Below are 16,504 nucleotides of genomic sequence, written 5' to 3' on the forward strand. Positions count from 1 at the left end.
ACAAAGTTGCGTCCTGAACCTGAGACATCCCACATAGAGCCACGGCTTGGTTCTTACTGACTGTGGCACTTCCTCTAAAGTGGTAAGTCTCAAAGTCCAGCCACTTCACCCATTTCCTATTGAATGTACAGACAATTCCTGACAAAGGGGTTTGGATTTCTGGATCTTCTCTTTAAAAGCCCAACTCTTCCCATGCCTCATGAGATGATTAAGGATGGCAGTATAGCTGTGAAGCTCTCTTTCTCCTCATTTAAGGCACTGACATTTTTTCACAGACTTCAGCAGAAGCCCTTTGAGAGCAACCAAAGGTACAATATCTAGTTAAAAAACTCACTAAGTTGAAAGCTGCTGGAGGCTATAAGAGTATTTTCAGAAGTTGTAGTATAACATAAATTCCCATGCTCTCCTTCTCAGAAACAGGACACCAGCCTAAATGGACCTTCCATTCCTACACTCAGCAGATGTTCATGCACTTACATCAGGCAGTCTAGATATAAAGTCAAAAGCATTGGCTTCCTTGGCTGCTCGCTCGATTTCAGCATCAGAAATGTCTTCTCTGCCGTAGCGAATGTTCTCAGCTATTGTGGCTGCAAACAAAACAGGCTCCTGACTCACAATCCCAATATTTTCTCGTAGCCACTTCACATTAAGTGTCCGAATATCCCGACCATCTAAGGTAATCTAAGAGGAAAAGAGGTGTCAAAGAAGTTGAGGAAATGCATTGTGTTCATCATCAGAGCAACTAATTACCATTGACTGACTTGGGTATCAGCTACAAGGTCAAGAAAGAAAAAAATGTTTTATTAGAAAACTATGTTGGGGAGAAGCTGCAACTGCAGTTTTTCTATCAACTGCACAAGCTGGGAAATGGTGAGGGGCAGCATAAACAGAGAAGACATTGTTTTTTTGGTTTAGTTGGGTTTTTTTGTCTGTTTTCCCCCAATAACCACCCTGTCTGAGCTGGCTTAAGACTTTTTCAGCTTCTCTGCATACTTTTTACCCAGTTCTCATGCCCCTGTGTCAGTTTGCTGTCCTCACAGTTGTGGCTACACAATTGCCTCTGTGGCTGTACTTTACATCAGATCAAAGAAATAGTCCAAGTTGACTGTAAAGAAAGGGAAAGTTATCTTTAACGTAGATAACTTGCAATTTGGTCATATGAACACTGGCACAGCAAAATCAGGCATGGGGGCAGGAATGAACAGCCACAGAAACACTAAGAAATGTGTTGATAACAGCCGCTCTGGTACATTATGCACTGATAGCTTGATGTTTAATATTTAAAATGTTTACCTACTTTCAACTGGCAGTAGTAACTAAGTAGCATTCTTCAAATATCAAGAATAAAAACTAAATTTTCCTTAAAAAAGGAAATGTGGTTTATTTTCCCGCTTTTCTTTTTCCTTTGGAAATTTCTTATGAGAAGTATTTACCATTTACTGACTGGATTTAGTGTTTAGTGGTAAAAGACATACAATTAGTAATGATGGAAACTTTTGCTGTGGGTTAGCAGATAGAGAAAAAAACCTAGCCAAGCAACCAACCATTTTAAAATAGGAAAATTCTCTCCAGGTTTTAGTTACCATTCAATGAAAAGAAAGCAAAATACAGCAGAATCTTGTAAGATTATGCTTTGCTTAAAGTGTACAGAATTTTAAAAGTCAATTGTTGATAAAAGTTATCTTAAATCCAGATTTTGCATACATTAAAAGACTTGTGGTATTTTCTATTTGTGGCATAGTACTGTAAGAAGGAGCAGAATAACGAAGTTAAGCGAACAGGAGAATATATTTCACTTGAAATTTAAATTGTGGAAATATGAATGATGCAGACATATGCTCAAATTCAGTAAAAATAGAAAATGAGGTTCAGTCAATATGGAAAACTTATGCTTGTCCTAACAGTTCTCAGTTTTTACAGTTCACATACAGACACTCACTTCTCCCTGTTCAGGATCATAGAACCTCTGCAGCAACTGAACAGTAGTGCTTTTTCCACAGCCACTGGAACCAACTAAAGCAATGGTCTTTCCAGTTTGAACTTTCAAGTTTAGACCTTTGAGGATCTGTGAATAAAAAACCACAAACAAACATATCTTAATTTGACAAGTTTGGTTAGAGAACAGTTTGTCAAGATAACTTCAGTAATAACCAAGGCAGTAGTAAGGGCTGCAGTTTAAAGATATGTCAATATTAATAAGTTAATTGTACCTGAGAATATTTTGAAGTACTGATAGGGAAAAGGTTGCATCTATGCTTGTGAAGTGTATTAGCCTTTGAAACAGAATGGCTACACGCAATCTGTCTTTTGGGAATGGTCCCTGGATCCTTCTGGCTACCAAATCAAGCCTGGGAATTATTTGAGAAGATTGATAACTGGAACAGGCCAAGTTCACGCCAAGATGCATTTTTTAAGAGTTCTCTTGCATAGATCATTGCATTCCAGTTCCTGGGAAAATTCCCCAGCACACTCAAATCAATGAATACAGACTTAGCCACAATATTCTAAACTTGATAGCTCATTTTCTCCAGTTTGTGTGATAGCAGGCTGGGGATCTTCCATTCTCCTGCTGTCCTTCATTTTCCAATGCTTAGCCAACGGCACAACACTCAACTATGAATCTCACAGAAAAACACTTCTCAGGTGCTAAACACAATGGCTGAGGAACAAGGTTGCCTTCTATTTTTAGAATATAAATGGTTGTTTTGACCAGGTAACTGCTGGAAAGCCCTTAGTAAACCTCATTCCTTATTGTTAACAGACTCAGCAACCTGGGGAGTAGTTAAAGATTAATGGTATCCTTGTTGCTATTTTCACATTGAGGAACATTTTACCTCAAAAGATGTCCATGTCACATACAAGTAATGCTGTGTAGCTGCCAAAATATTTGGCTGCTATGGGAACTCCTGTTGTTTATACCAGGCTGATTTATAATTTTGCCTGCAAATGTTTTTGCAATGAGAGATTAAAACAGTTGCAATATTCCTCTCCTTTTCCTGTATTACATCCAGCAGGTTTGTATCTCCAAGAAGCTGATGTCCTCGTGCCTGCATTATCAAGAAGGAACCATATTCTGGATGCCATAGTATCTCCAGATGCGAATGGTCACAACCACATAATAGGGTATTTCTAACTCTCTCATCAGGCAAGGTGTTGTCAAGATTAAAACTAACAATAACTAGACTCCTTAGATCTCTTTGATTTGGTTTAATATGGACAGGGGGGATTATACTGTATTGCATCAATTGCTTGAGAGATTGTGGATAACTTCTACACACCTTTACTGATTCCTTTTGGATACATTAAATAACATTGATGCTCTTAGTATGGAGAGCTGCTGACTTAGATTTGGGAAGAATGACAAATATTTCTTATTTTCCTCCCATTTGGCATGCTGACCAATAACACAGCTTATCAGCCTGAACAGCATTTTTTAGGAAGAAGGACGAAGACTCTGCTCTGTAACTTCATATTTGTGATCTAAGAGGGACAGAAGATGCACTGCACCAACTTCAGTTAGGGGAAAAAAGGCCAGCTCTGATCAATCTGCCCTTCAGCTGCCTGAAAACAGAGATTTGATGCCCAATGGGACAGACCTCAGATGACTGAGGTAGGAAGACCCATCTGAAGAAATAACCCCAGTGATTTCTGTGTGTGAAGTCAAGTGGGAGTGGGAGTGAAGCTCCCCATTCTCACCACTAAATCAGCATGTCCAGCTTTTAATTGCTGGCATTTAAAATCTCTATTCCAATCTCTTTTTTCATCAAGTAAACAACAACAGCAGCAAATTCGTTTTTCCTTTATCTTTACCAAGGTGTTCAAAAGATTATAAACTGCTGAATATGGCAACTAACTGTATCACCACAAAAGTAATTAATCACCATGAGATGATGTACATAGGTCACAAAGGGAAACTGAACTGGCAAAGAACAGGGACAATAGTTTATCAAACACCGGTTTTAACATCTGCCCAATATAACTTTTGACTTCCAAATGTATATTTAGGATGATACTTTTCAATACATTTGACTGCATATTGTTTTAAAGCCTACGTCACAGATAATTTTTCACATGGGATATCATAGCAACTCTGAATGACCAAGGAACTGGAAAAAGCAACTTCTTGACTTAACTGTTTAAAGTCTGGAAGTTTTAATGACAGATTTTGAAAAATCTTGTTTCATTTATCAGAGTGCTTGTTCACAGAAGTTCAGACTAGGAGCAATACACATGCTTAGATTTTTCCTGCAGAAGAGAATTGTGAGCAGATACAGTGACAGCTGATCCAGAGCTTTGTGCACTATTGAGGGAAAAATAATATCCCACCCTCCAAAACAGGAATGCATTTGGCATTCTAGAATAACAAGATTAAACAAAAATACAGACACAGGCTGAAGAATTTCAGTACAGCAATTGAAACCAAACACTTACTTTAACATCAGGTCTGGCTGGGTAACTGAAATGGATGTTTCTAAATTCAATTTCTCCTATGAGTTTGTCTGGTTTGTAGCCTTCCTTAGAACTGCTGTCTATGAGCCGTTTCTGGAAAGAGGTTTTTAAAATATATTACTGTTATGTCACTTTTGGAACTGTTATTTCTGCTAGCTACATTGCTGTTTACTCTCTCAGCTGCCGGTTTACATTGCAGTATACCATTGCAGAGCTGCTGCATTTTACTCACAGGATGCTGATTACAGGAGAACATGTAACTGTGAATTCTACTTTGACAAATATAGATGATTTTTCAAATGCAGCAAAACCCATAGCAGAAAATCTGTAATTGTAGAACTTAACTGCACTATCTTGCAGCCAAAACATGGTCCTCAGTAATCTGTACAGGAGGATTTTGTACTCACATCAAGAAGAATGGTGTAGCCATTTCTCCATGAACTTTTTAGTCCTAATTGTTTCAAATATTTTATATACACAGACATACAATTGCTGCATAGTACAGCAAGACCAAGATAATAATGTGGAAAACCTTTTTCATAGCAACATCAGGATCACAGATTATTAATACTGTAACTTTCAATAGCACGACTAATCCCTTCCTTACCAACTCCTCCCAAAATAAACCACAGCTCAGCTGCTACTCTGCACATATGCACTTTTTAAAAATTAGTACAGTGCATTACTGCTTTCCCCCTGGAGCTGAAAGTCTAATACTAGAGAAAGAGCTCAACTATATATCTCAGATAAACATGCTAAGTTTCCCAACATTCATTATGACAAATAAAGAGGTGGTTTCCTTCATATGAATTATTATGAGTTTGTGTGGTAGGCATCTATAGAGTTTACGGGTTTGGGGCTTTAGAGTGCTTTTTTTATATCTCAAGAGGAAAAAAAAAAAAAGAGAAGGGAAGTTAAGTGTGGTTGAAACGTTTGTATTCTATTTACTTCGATATTTACCTTATTAATAATCTTATATACTTCATAGGCAGCTCCACGTGCCTTAGCCACACTCTCCAGGTTGGGAGCTGCCTGGCCCAGGGAGAAAGCTCCAACAAGCACAGAGAAGAACACCTGTGGGAGATGGAGGGGAGCATTGCACTTAATGCTTACCAAGTCACCAGTGCTCAGATGTGCACTCAAAAGACTTTGGTATTTAACCCTTTTCAGGAAAGTTAAATACAAAAGTGAAAGGTGCATTTCACGGTTGCTTGTGTGCACACCCCATTATCCCAGAGTAAATTATAACTACTGACACAAGCCTTTGTGGCATGAATTACTTTTCTTTTTAATGTTCTTGCATTTTCTCTTATTACAAATATCTTTCTCTGTTGTTGTCCAGATGTTCCCAAAGCTAAGAGGCTCACAAAATTTAGTCCAGATTTTCTTAACACACAATTCACTTAACATGCTGTGAGGAAGCATACTGAGGAGAGAGACAAAGTTAAGCATGTAGCCAAACTTCTGATGATAATAAGATAGTCAAATATCCTCAAACCATTACCAAAATAAGACATATTGGTAATGTACTGTTAAACACTCTAGTAAACAACAACAAAATGCATAGAAGACATTGTGGTTAAATGAGATCTTGAGAACTTCCCCGTACACATTCAACACACCAGTGAGATCCATTTAATCTCTTTCTAGGTAGAATTTTGTTGGCAATTCAGATTACTTGTCCTCACTTTGTAACCACCAGCTCTCAGTTGTTCATTCTACTCTACAAACAGAGTCCAAGACAAGTGAGAAAAGTGCAGATACTTTTGCTTCTGCATTGATTAGGGTGGGAATACAAGGTGCCCTGTTCAAGCTTGTTGTATCAAAAGCTGGGCAAGAGGAATACCTTCCAGTTCTTTTATACCAAGTGAGTCTGTAACAGCTAATTTAGCAAGCAGATTAGTGGCAGAAAACAGATACACTACTTGTATAACTATTTTCTTGAAGTTACAGAACATTTTTCAAAGTTGCACTGATGTACTTACAATTAAGACACGACCAATGTCATAATGTTCATCCTCAACAGTGAGCTTGGTTCCATACCAAAATCCAAGTGCATAGGACGCAAAGATAAGAAATTGTGAAACACCTAGAGATATGTTGGTGGTAATGGATTTTTTCATTCCAACACGTTTAGCCGTCTCTAAATTAGCATTGTATCTGAAAGTGGATAAGGAAAAATTTGACAGGTTCTACAGGGCATTCTGATTGCTATTTCCCAGTGCCCTTTTCTTAATTAAAAGGATTTATGTAATAAAACTAAAATCTCAAAGAGTATACAGATTTTTTTTTTTTTTGACAGAGGACTATTAGGGATATAATTAATCTGAATAAATCTGCTCTGACATATGCTGGCAACATAGGCATACTTATATGTTATGGAAGACAAATTAAAAAAAAAAAGGCATCATGACTCTGTTATCATGATGGAAGACACAATACCAGTCTTGAACCACTTGTTGCCATTAATCCTGACAGGAAACCTTGAATAAGTTTTATCAGCATTATCTGCCAGAGGTATGGTTTAGTCTTTCACGTTTTAAAAAGGCAAAATAAAAATGAATCCCCTCAACAACCCCAGGCACTAGGGAAGGAGGTAAATGAGAGCAAGCTCCCTCTGATAGCAGAGTTGTTCTCTTACTGGCCATTCTGGGAAGTCACACATCTTTCCCTTAGGTTAGTTTACTGATTAATATGGCAAAATAGGAAACAAGTTGACACATAAGATCAGTGTAAAAACTGACAAGTTCAATGTGAGAATTATTTCTTCTGAGGATACTTCAAATTCATTAATCTAGCTACTAATCTATTCATTAATCTACAGCTCGTAGTTTTCATTTACTCAAGTTCATTATGGGAAGTGTAACCTAGGAATTGTGTATCTTTTTACTTCCAGAAACATGCTCAGCAGCTTGCACTTTTTTCCTCAATATGTATTTTCTATACAACGTATTCCCATGGTAGGAAGACAGGCAATTCAGTCAGCTGAGAAGCAATCTTTAAGAACTTCATTAATTTTGTTCATGTAAATTTTTCACATCCCATCAATGCTGCATTTCTTAATCAAATACTTTTAAGTGTTTTGACTTGGTTGTGCTCTTCAAACCAAGCCCTACCTTTGAGCTGGCAGAATCACAGGTCTTCCCGGGAAAACGGTAGTGGATTTAAGCAGTGTGACAAATACATGTGATCACTCAGCTACAGAGGAAAAGCCAAGCCACTGTCACAAACAGAAGATGACTGAAGGTCCCTTGCAAGTGTAAACATTTGTGGTCACTAGAGGCATTGTGCAGTGAAAAGGATGCTTTCCTATCTCTGAGACCAGCATTCAAGAGTTGCATAGGAGTCACAAACCCCTATTTGCAAGTGCCCTAGTCAGTCCCTGATAGGAGTTTGTCTGTCCCTAGTAGAAGATTTTCCTAGGAGAGCCACCATGGGGTGCTTTTGATTTGGTGAGGGGTTTTCTGTTTGCTTTTTTGTTTGTTTGTTTTTACATTAAATGGAGGTAGAGCTTTGGAAGAGGTTGACTGGTCAACCTCAGAAAGGAAAGGCCTTATTGTCATGGAGTTACTCAGGTATCAGTTATTTTGTCTTTAGGCAAAGTAGTTTGGAGCAGCTCCTACCCTTTGATTTTCAGACACTGGTAATTGCAGAAGATAGAGAGGAGGGGAAGACAACGGATCTAGATCATCTTAGGGGGGTTTTATGCCTTTACTGCATAAGCAGAAAGTGTTGCATCTTAACAACAATTCCCAGTAAGCAGGACAGTCAGACCTATAAGATAGTCACAGCTCAGTCCTTAGAAGCAGACAAATACAGGCTGTAGGACACTGAGCTAGGGCTGACATCATCTTAGAAATTTTGCACGACACCAAGACAAATGTAACAGTTGAAAAATATACAAGTTTCATTAGTCAGGTTTTCTGGGTTGCCTTTCCCAGCTTCATGGAATCATTTATTTGTATATTGAATGTTATTGTTTACGCTTGTTATCTGATATATATGTGAATAAGTTCCTGGCCAGCCATAACCACCTCACCTTTTAGATTTGACTAGGGCCAACACTGGTCAACTACAAGTGTTATTTGCAAATCATGAAAGTAGTAAAAATCAGTAATGTGATTTTACTTAAGGTTGTTATCCAGTGTAGCTTAAATGTAAGTTCAAAGATCAGAACACAGCACATGTGCTAGTTAAGTTAAGCAACTGATCACACGCTCTGCTGTCAGACTACTAGGTGAAGACAGTCTTTCCACCACTTTCACATTAAGTTCAACTACATATCCGAATCAGAGCGGAAATTTTAGTTCTATGCTTCAATGATAGCACAAACTAAACTGTATTCACTGGCTAGATCTACTTACATATCTGTTTTCAGGTGACTTACAGAAAGATAAAATTACTCTAAGGAGAATCTCATTCCCTTGTCCCTTCCAAAAAAATAATAAAAAAACCCCAAACAAACCAAATCCTTGCAAACCAAATTCCTTTTCCATATTTCAAATATCATTATTAGTTAAACACTTACTTTGCTAATGCCTTCTGCTGTCCATTGAAAGCCACAACAGTCCTGACTGCTGTCAAAATTTCTTCTGCCACAGCTCCTGCTTTGGCGTAAGCAGACAGTTCTTTAGCAGTAAGGGATGCCAGGAGCTGGAAAGTTGAAAACCAGATGTTATTGCAGCCTACTGAAAGGATATACATAAGATGAGATTTTAGGAAAGTGGAGGTCAATTCCTCTGAGTTCCCCCCAAATCCAGCTCAATTTATCATTGTATCCTCATTACAGTCACATGCTACACAAGCACCAGATGAGCTTCATCGCTGATCTGCTTTCCTCCCAAGCTGAGGACAGCCTACGAGCTCTACTGTGATGTGTGTAGGAGCAGAGAGGTGTGCCATAGCATAGGAGAGTGCCAGCAGACATTGAAATAAGCAAGCCAATCGCTTTACAGCCTCTAACATCCTTCTTCCTAGCTTATCTGAAATGCTTTAATGAGGAAAATAAACCCCCACAGAATCATACGTAAGTATCTATTTAGGAGTATAAGCCATACCCATTAATATGGCTATAACAGCACAAACTGAGAAAGTGTTTTCCTATCTGAAAGGGAAACCTCTCCAGAGGTGCTGATTTATCTCTCTACAGTCTGCAGCAGCTGTATATATATCCTAGGATCTACTGTGGACACAGAATGCGATTTGGTAAGTTATTTACAAGAGACGTGGTACATATAAGTGGATGGAAAGAACTTGAAAAGTATGTTTTGGAAAGGAAAAGTGAGGGTCACAGGTATGTGCTTGGGCTTCCCCAATGCTCTGTATGAGGAAATCCCCATGCAAGGAAGACTGTCTGATGCACATTACCCTCCTGTAACATGGAATAAGGACAGAATATGCAGACAGAAGGAACATGACTTACAAGTATGTGCTTGGGAACGCAGAGAAAGGCTACAAAAAGAACAGAAATCATAAAGTAAATGTGGGGCCAACCTCACAACTTAGAAACCACACCAGTTTTCTTCCATTCTCTCCCCCTTTCCTGTGCATAAGAGTTGCAATGTTTTTGTGGTATTTGTTTATTAATCCACACACACTTACAGTTGACCAAACTGCTGCCGATACAGCAAGAAGAGGGCTGATTGACAAAACCACCAGTGTGAGTTTCCACCCATAGATGAATCCGATAATAATCCCTGCCAGAAACGTGGTAAAATACTGTAAAAATATACTGATCTTGTCTCCAATGCCTTGGTGGATGGTGTTGATGTCCCTTTAAATAATAATAAAAAAGATTTGTTAGCTTGAAATGCCTTTCATTGTGACTCCCTCCCCCTCCTTTTCATGTTGGGTGGCCTAATGTCAGAAGCTTTGCCATTTCCTAACTGGCACAGGGACATTTCTAACCACAGCTACTGGACTCTACTATTAGGCTCTTCTGTAGCCAAAACACAACAGAAACCTCCTGTTTTAAAGGGTTCACTTACTGTATTCTTCATCATTCTCTTGCTCTTTCTATGCCCTGTCACTAGGTCACAAACGACCTAGCTCCCTTATCAGGCATTCAAATGGAACAGTACAAGTAAACAGTCAAGGAGCCTCTTCACCCAACATAACCATCTCCAAACAATTTCTTCTGCTCAGCTCTCTCTGATGCATTTTATGTTCTGAATTTTAGCTACAGACTCAGATGAAGGGTTACCTCCATTTCATCAGAACATTATTTGGAATAACTCCATTTTTCATAATTTCCATTTTCTCTTCCCAGAACATATAAATGCTAGAGTTGAGAGTGGTTTGGTTTAAGCTTCTCTTACACCTTTCAGGACACAGCTCTGTCCAAAGCTACTTTAAAATTCAGAAAAAAAAATTTTAAAAAATTCTGCTCAAGCATATAGTCCCATAGCATCTTGAGGCTTACAGTACTTATGCCTAAATCTATTTAAGTTTATGAAAAAGCTCCAAAGACTAACTGCCTGGACAGAGTTCAGCCTGAGATCTGACTGGATGCAAGTACAAGCTCATTTTCATTCAATAAAATGTCAGAGCTTTCAGTGTTTGTAAAACAGGAGGAGACAGCAGAGGTGTTTATCTAGCACTGACTGCCACATACTTCATGGACATTAGAAAGTCAGTGTCAGGCATTTCACAGCAAAAACCCTTCCAATGCATGTATCGCAGATACTTCACAAATTAAGCTGAAAAGGATTTTTTTTTTTTAAACTCTCTATAGGCTATTCCATGGAGATAAATGGCAGTGTTCTTTCAAATGTCACCCTTGGCGGGACAGGGGGGCGGTAAGTGCGTAAAAAAAGAGCAAAACCCTCACTCTGTCAGTCTGGTGTTCAGCATTCCTATCTGGGTAGTATCAAACCAAGCCATCTCCTGATGGAGCACTGCAAAAAAGAACTTCTGCCGGATCCTTGCTGTTTGCCTCGTAGCAGCAACCAAAAATGTCCATACTTGGATGGTGCTCAGGATCAACACAGCAAAGCCAATTCCCACGTAATAGTAAGCAAACCTGGAATAAGGGAACAAAAGTCCATGTGACCCCACCCGTATCTTGTGAGAGAAGTTAGACACACAAAGCAACAACTAGTCTTGATTTATTACACCAAATTAAATATTGAAGCCTGTGATGCATTATTGGAAAACCTTTTGAGAAGGCAAACATTTGGCTTCTGCTCAAAGAGATAACACAGTAAAAGAGAATTCTCCAATACTCTACTAAGAGGAAAACTAAAAAGACTCTTACTTTGTCATGTCACCTTCTATATCCACACCTGGAGCTGATGGGCAGCTGGAACTGTTTACTGAAGTATCTGTCAAGGAGAAATAAAAAAATAGTAATGCTTGTGAAAGTGTTATATGTAGAAGATAATTCATGGCAATATGGGGTCATCAGTTTCGGAATGTTTTGTATTTTGCAAGTGGGGTCTTGCAAAATACAAAATGATTTGGCAAACACATATGTACTTTTAAGGAATTCATGTCAGATAATCGATATAGTGTCGTTGTTTGTGAGGACGACCAAGTAAATAAAACTGGGCATTCTATGATGATGGCCTAAATTCAGCTTTATTGCTCTTCATCTAGTATATTACATCTTGTTCTTCACACAGCTGCACTCACATGCTAACACTATTCTTAGCTCTATTATCTATATTTACCACTAGCCTTCACATATGATTGGATGTTCACCTCGTATTTACATTCTTTTCCATGCTGCTAGGCACTGCGGCCTTGCTACATCCTGCAACAATAGAGAAGTTGGTTATGCTCCTTACTATCTCACCCAAGTTGAAGTTCATTAATAAAGAGCAAATTCAATCCTTTGGTTCTACCCTGGCCTTCTCATTAAAGACTGATTAAAATGACTGGATTATTTCCAGCAGGATGAATGTTTCTCATTACATACTTGTTAGATGTGTACCACTGCATAGTCTGGGGGAAAAAAAAGCATCTTAGCCCCTGCAGCAAAACATAAGCAATACGCAGAGAATTCTAATTTTAAACTTTTTACCGTTTGATTCCACGCCACTTAGCACAAAGCTGTTTGTCATCTCTCCAAAGATAATGATCATAAGCGGCATTCCAGTACCATTTGCAGCAGCTGCGATCAAACCAACTATCATCAAAAGGACATCCACCCAGTCAGCATAGCAAAACTATGTGAGCATTAAAAAAAAAAAAAAAAAAAAAAAAGAGAAAAAAATTAAATTGCACCTGACAGTTCATGTAGTTGCTACAGTACATCACACAGAACAGTTTTGTTTTTACCAACGTGTTCTAAAGTAGCAACGCTCCAACTGAAAGTAAACTCAGAATATAAGAATCTTGTAGTAGTTGAACACATCTTTAAATTAGTACTCAGTAAGGTTGCTAAAAGAATATTAGCAGAACACTGATTCTCCATTTGGAAAAAGCTGCATGTTTGTAAGTGATGATGACCTTTGTACAATGTATTGCACTTTGTGTTCCATTAAGTCATACACTTCCTAAGATAATGCCTTTACAATATAAACAAGAGTGAGTTATTGACCAAAACCTGACTTATATCTACCAGTAGAAAATTATTTTAGCAGAGATAGGTTGTATCTTCAGGCCCACCTACCCTTGTACATTTGTTTGGTTTAAAGAAGGATGTGAATTTAAATTGCCATAGCTATGCTATGATATGGTTAATCTGAAATCACAGTATTTTATTCCTGACTGTCCTAACCCTCTTAACAAGGCCTAAATGGACATGGAATAAATCAGAGAAGAATAAAACTTCTCTGTTCCAGAATAAGCAAACCCACATGTAAGCGCTATTTGGGAATAGCTGCTGTATAGAAAACTGACACAAAACTATATTACAGGTTCTCAGAGAGCAGATCCCTCAGATGTCAGACACAGGACAAACCATTTATAACTAGAGATAAGGCAAGGGCCTGTGTAGTATATATGTCCTAGAATAGCCTCAGCAGGGGTGACATTCATCTTCCAACAGCACTAAGGTTGAACTGCTGTCAGTGCTACCAATCCACCAAGAGGGGAATCTGACATAACAGGGTAAAACGTAAAGAGATTTAAATCAGTAGGTCTCAGGTTTTTTGTTGCCTATTAATTGCAATTCATAAGCAACTCACAATGACAAATAAAGAAAAAAATAAAACAGACCATTAAACTGGACACTAACCAATTCAAAAATGCCAACCATTTGTTTTTCTGACTTCTCATTTTCTTTCCTAGAGAAAAATACAAAAGACTAATTAATATAAGGGTTTTGTTGTTTGTTTTTTTTTTCTGTAAAGCTGTACTAAACTATTCTTTTCCTTCCCCTGCCCCCATATAACAAGTATACAAGCATCCAATGCCTTGAGTTCAAATAATACCTACTTTTTTCTCTTGGGCTTTAATTTGCCACTTTGTTCAAGATGTTCTTCATGTTGGAAAGAGGGATTGTCGTATCCTTTGCCTGCAGGTTCTGTTAAATAAAAAGTAGACTTTTTTAAACTTAATAACCTAACTATTGGACTAATTTCCTGCATCTTTCACTGCTGAGACTTTTGCATTCCAGAAATAGTTTTCTCGTGTCCTTGAAAGAGTCCAGTGAATTTTTCTTGAAACTTTCTTTCTATTCAGCTCTTCTTTACTCGAGAAAAAACTTCCATTTCCAAGAGGGAAACAAAAGTAAGAGTTAATTAATTCTTCAAACACACAAGTGAATGCACATGAGAAGAAGCCCTAATGAAATGAGTGGATTTGCTTAGAGCAAAGGTAATAACTGCACAGAAGAGATGGAAGTTAACTGAAGAAACATGTCTTTGCCTGTAATAATAATCTTCATTTTTTCTTTCTATTGCAGTAGTTGCCACGTGTCCCACTTCCTTTGTGCTAGGGACTTCAGAAACCTACATGAAAGATGAATCCTACCCTGCAAATCTTATAATTCTAAATGCATAAAATGACATGTAATAAGTATCTAAACAAACTGATGAGCAACTGCAGTAGGGAACCAGTTGTAAAACGTGGGGGAAAAGGGGTTCCCCACATCAGCAACTGTGGGGTACATTTACATTTGCCTTAACTGCTGATTCACTATTAATAGAATTTTCTACTTTTTTTTTTTTTTTTAATGAAAATCAGTCTATAATAACTGGTTTAGACAACCATTTCAAAACAATAGTGTCCTCCCAGCTTAGCTTACCTCAGAAGTATTTTCATGCTAAGGCTAGAACCATCCTAAACAGTTTTACTCATATAAATGACTTCTGTTGAACTTGATGGAATGATTCATCCAGGAACACTTTACAGGTGTGGCTTTAGTTCAGTGGAAACTCGATGTGTTATCTCCTACAAAACCACTCTCATATTAAGGAAAGCTTTATAATGCATCTTTAGATTGAGAGCTGTGGAATATATTCCTCAAACACACATACAGTGTTCATGCCTACCAGCATCAGAGAGGTCCTTCTCTGTGGAATTTACAAAATGGTCCTTCATTGTTCTTCTTTGTTGTAACTTTATGAGGAAGTCGCATTAATCAAAACCTGCATTTTAAAAACAACACTTAGAATTAGTAAATATTTAAAGAGTTCACATCTGTGGATTTTTCCACAACTCATTACATCTTGGTCCCCACTTCATTCTACTTAAATAGAACAGAAAATAAAATATGTAACAGCATAACAAAATAACTACTATTAATGAGATACTGGGAACAGTGCACACTTTTACAAGGGGACCTAGTTGAGCAGCCTGCTTTAGTAGTCTTTTATGTTAAATCCTGAGGTCATACAGCAATTATTGTAGATAACCTACTACAGAATCGACGATTTCCCTCATTACTTTATGTTTGATTAGAACTAATTGAGCAGCCACAATGTGGTCATTATTGCAATGATAAAGATATGCACTCATTATGCCATATGGTACTAGGAGAGATTTAGAGGCAGTAAATGACTGGTGCTCCAAGTCTCCCTAGACTTCTCGATCTATCAAATACATTGGTCAAAAAAACCCCCCAAAAACAAACAAAAAAAAAAAACACCAAACCCAACACAAACAACAACAAGAAAACCCAAAACCCCAAACGAAAAGCCACGCGTGAATTTGATGAAGGCTAAAGTAATAATGATAACAAAATACCTAATCGACTTCAGATTAAAAAAACAGAAAAAAAAATTACACCGTTTCTGTTCGACTGCCGATTGTGCTTTCCCCCTCACGTTATTCCAGCTTACCTTCACAGCCCCCGCTGCGCGCACACGGGTGGGTCGGTGGCTGCGGCCACCGACAGCCGCACCCGTCCCTGCGGGGCGGCTCCCCCTCCGCCCGCCCGGGTGTTATAGCGCCGGGCACCGCCCTCCCTGCTCCGGCTCGGGTTTCAGGTGAAGGTCGGAGCCGTAGCCCGGCTGAGCCCCTAACGAGGTGCCGCCCTGAACACTGCGAGCAGCTGTGCCCCCTTACTGGGGCATCGCTTCCACCCTGAGCCCCACAGAAGGGTTAATGTTAGAAGAGGCCACTGGAGTTCAGCCAGTCCTACCTCCCTGCTCAAGCAGAGTCCCCTAGCGCGTGTTACTCGGTATCGATCCATCCAGATGGATTTTAAATCTCTCCAGGGAAGGAGACTCCACAACCTCTCTGGGCAACCTGTTCCAGTGCTTGGTTACCCACACAGTAAAGTTCTTCCTCATGTTGAGGTGGAATTTGCTGTGCATCAGTTTCTGCCCATTGCTTCATGTCCTATTGCTTGGCACCATCGAGAAGAGCCTGGCTCCGTCCTCTTGCACCCTCTTGTCAGATACTTACAGACATTTATAAGATCCATTCTTGGTCGTCTTTTCTCCAGGCTAAACACGCTCAACTTCCTCAGCCTTTCCTCATAAGTGAGGTGCCCAGTACCCTCATCATCTTCATAGCCTTATGCCGGACCCACTCCAGGAGCTCCATGTCTCTTTTGTACTGAGCAGCCCAGAACCAGACACAGAGTCTTATCATTACCTGAACTGAAAGAATTTTAGTTTAGAAAACTCTGCTGCTAAGCAGAGGTGAGGGGTTATTTGAATGA

The 16,504-nt window shown here is 38.8% G+C and overlaps 1 protein-coding gene across 1 annotated transcript in view; it reads right to left on the minus strand.

Moving 5' to 3' along the window:
• ABCB5 (ATP binding cassette subfamily B member 5) overlaps positions 1 to 15,746 on the minus strand; it is a 35,880-nt gene extending 20,134 nt beyond the window's left edge. Inside the window, exons 1-14 of the mRNA XM_050318736.1 lie at positions 15,678 to 15,746; positions 14,889 to 14,984; positions 13,831 to 13,918; positions 13,631 to 13,679; positions 12,473 to 12,617; positions 11,705 to 11,771; positions 11,279 to 11,470; positions 10,051 to 10,222; positions 8,978 to 9,102; positions 6,435 to 6,609; positions 5,410 to 5,523; positions 4,432 to 4,542; positions 1,940 to 2,065; positions 478 to 681 (exon numbers count right to left, since the gene is read on the minus strand). Of these exons, the coding sequence (XP_050174693.1) occupies positions 478 to 681; positions 1,940 to 2,065; positions 4,432 to 4,542; positions 5,410 to 5,523; positions 6,435 to 6,609; positions 8,978 to 9,102; positions 10,051 to 10,222; positions 11,279 to 11,470; positions 11,705 to 11,771; positions 12,473 to 12,617; positions 13,631 to 13,679; positions 13,831 to 13,918; positions 14,889 to 14,937 (1,617 nt within the window). The 5' untranslated portion in view covers positions 14,938 to 14,984; positions 15,678 to 15,746. The remainder of the gene's footprint in view (positions 1 to 477; positions 682 to 1,939; positions 2,066 to 4,431; positions 4,543 to 5,409; positions 5,524 to 6,434; positions 6,610 to 8,977; positions 9,103 to 10,050; positions 10,223 to 11,278; positions 11,471 to 11,704; positions 11,772 to 12,472; positions 12,618 to 13,630; positions 13,680 to 13,830; positions 13,919 to 14,888; positions 14,985 to 15,677) is intronic.
• Between the last annotated feature and the right edge of the window lie 758 nt (positions 15,747 to 16,504).

This window comes from Myiozetetes cayanensis, unplaced genomic scaffold, assembly GCF_022539395.1.
Source record: "Myiozetetes cayanensis isolate MyiCay16 unplaced genomic scaffold, myiCay2020 scf1, whole genome shotgun sequence".
In the NCBI taxonomy this organism is placed as follows: domain Eukaryota; kingdom Metazoa; phylum Chordata; class Aves; order Passeriformes; family Tyrannidae; genus Myiozetetes; species Myiozetetes cayanensis.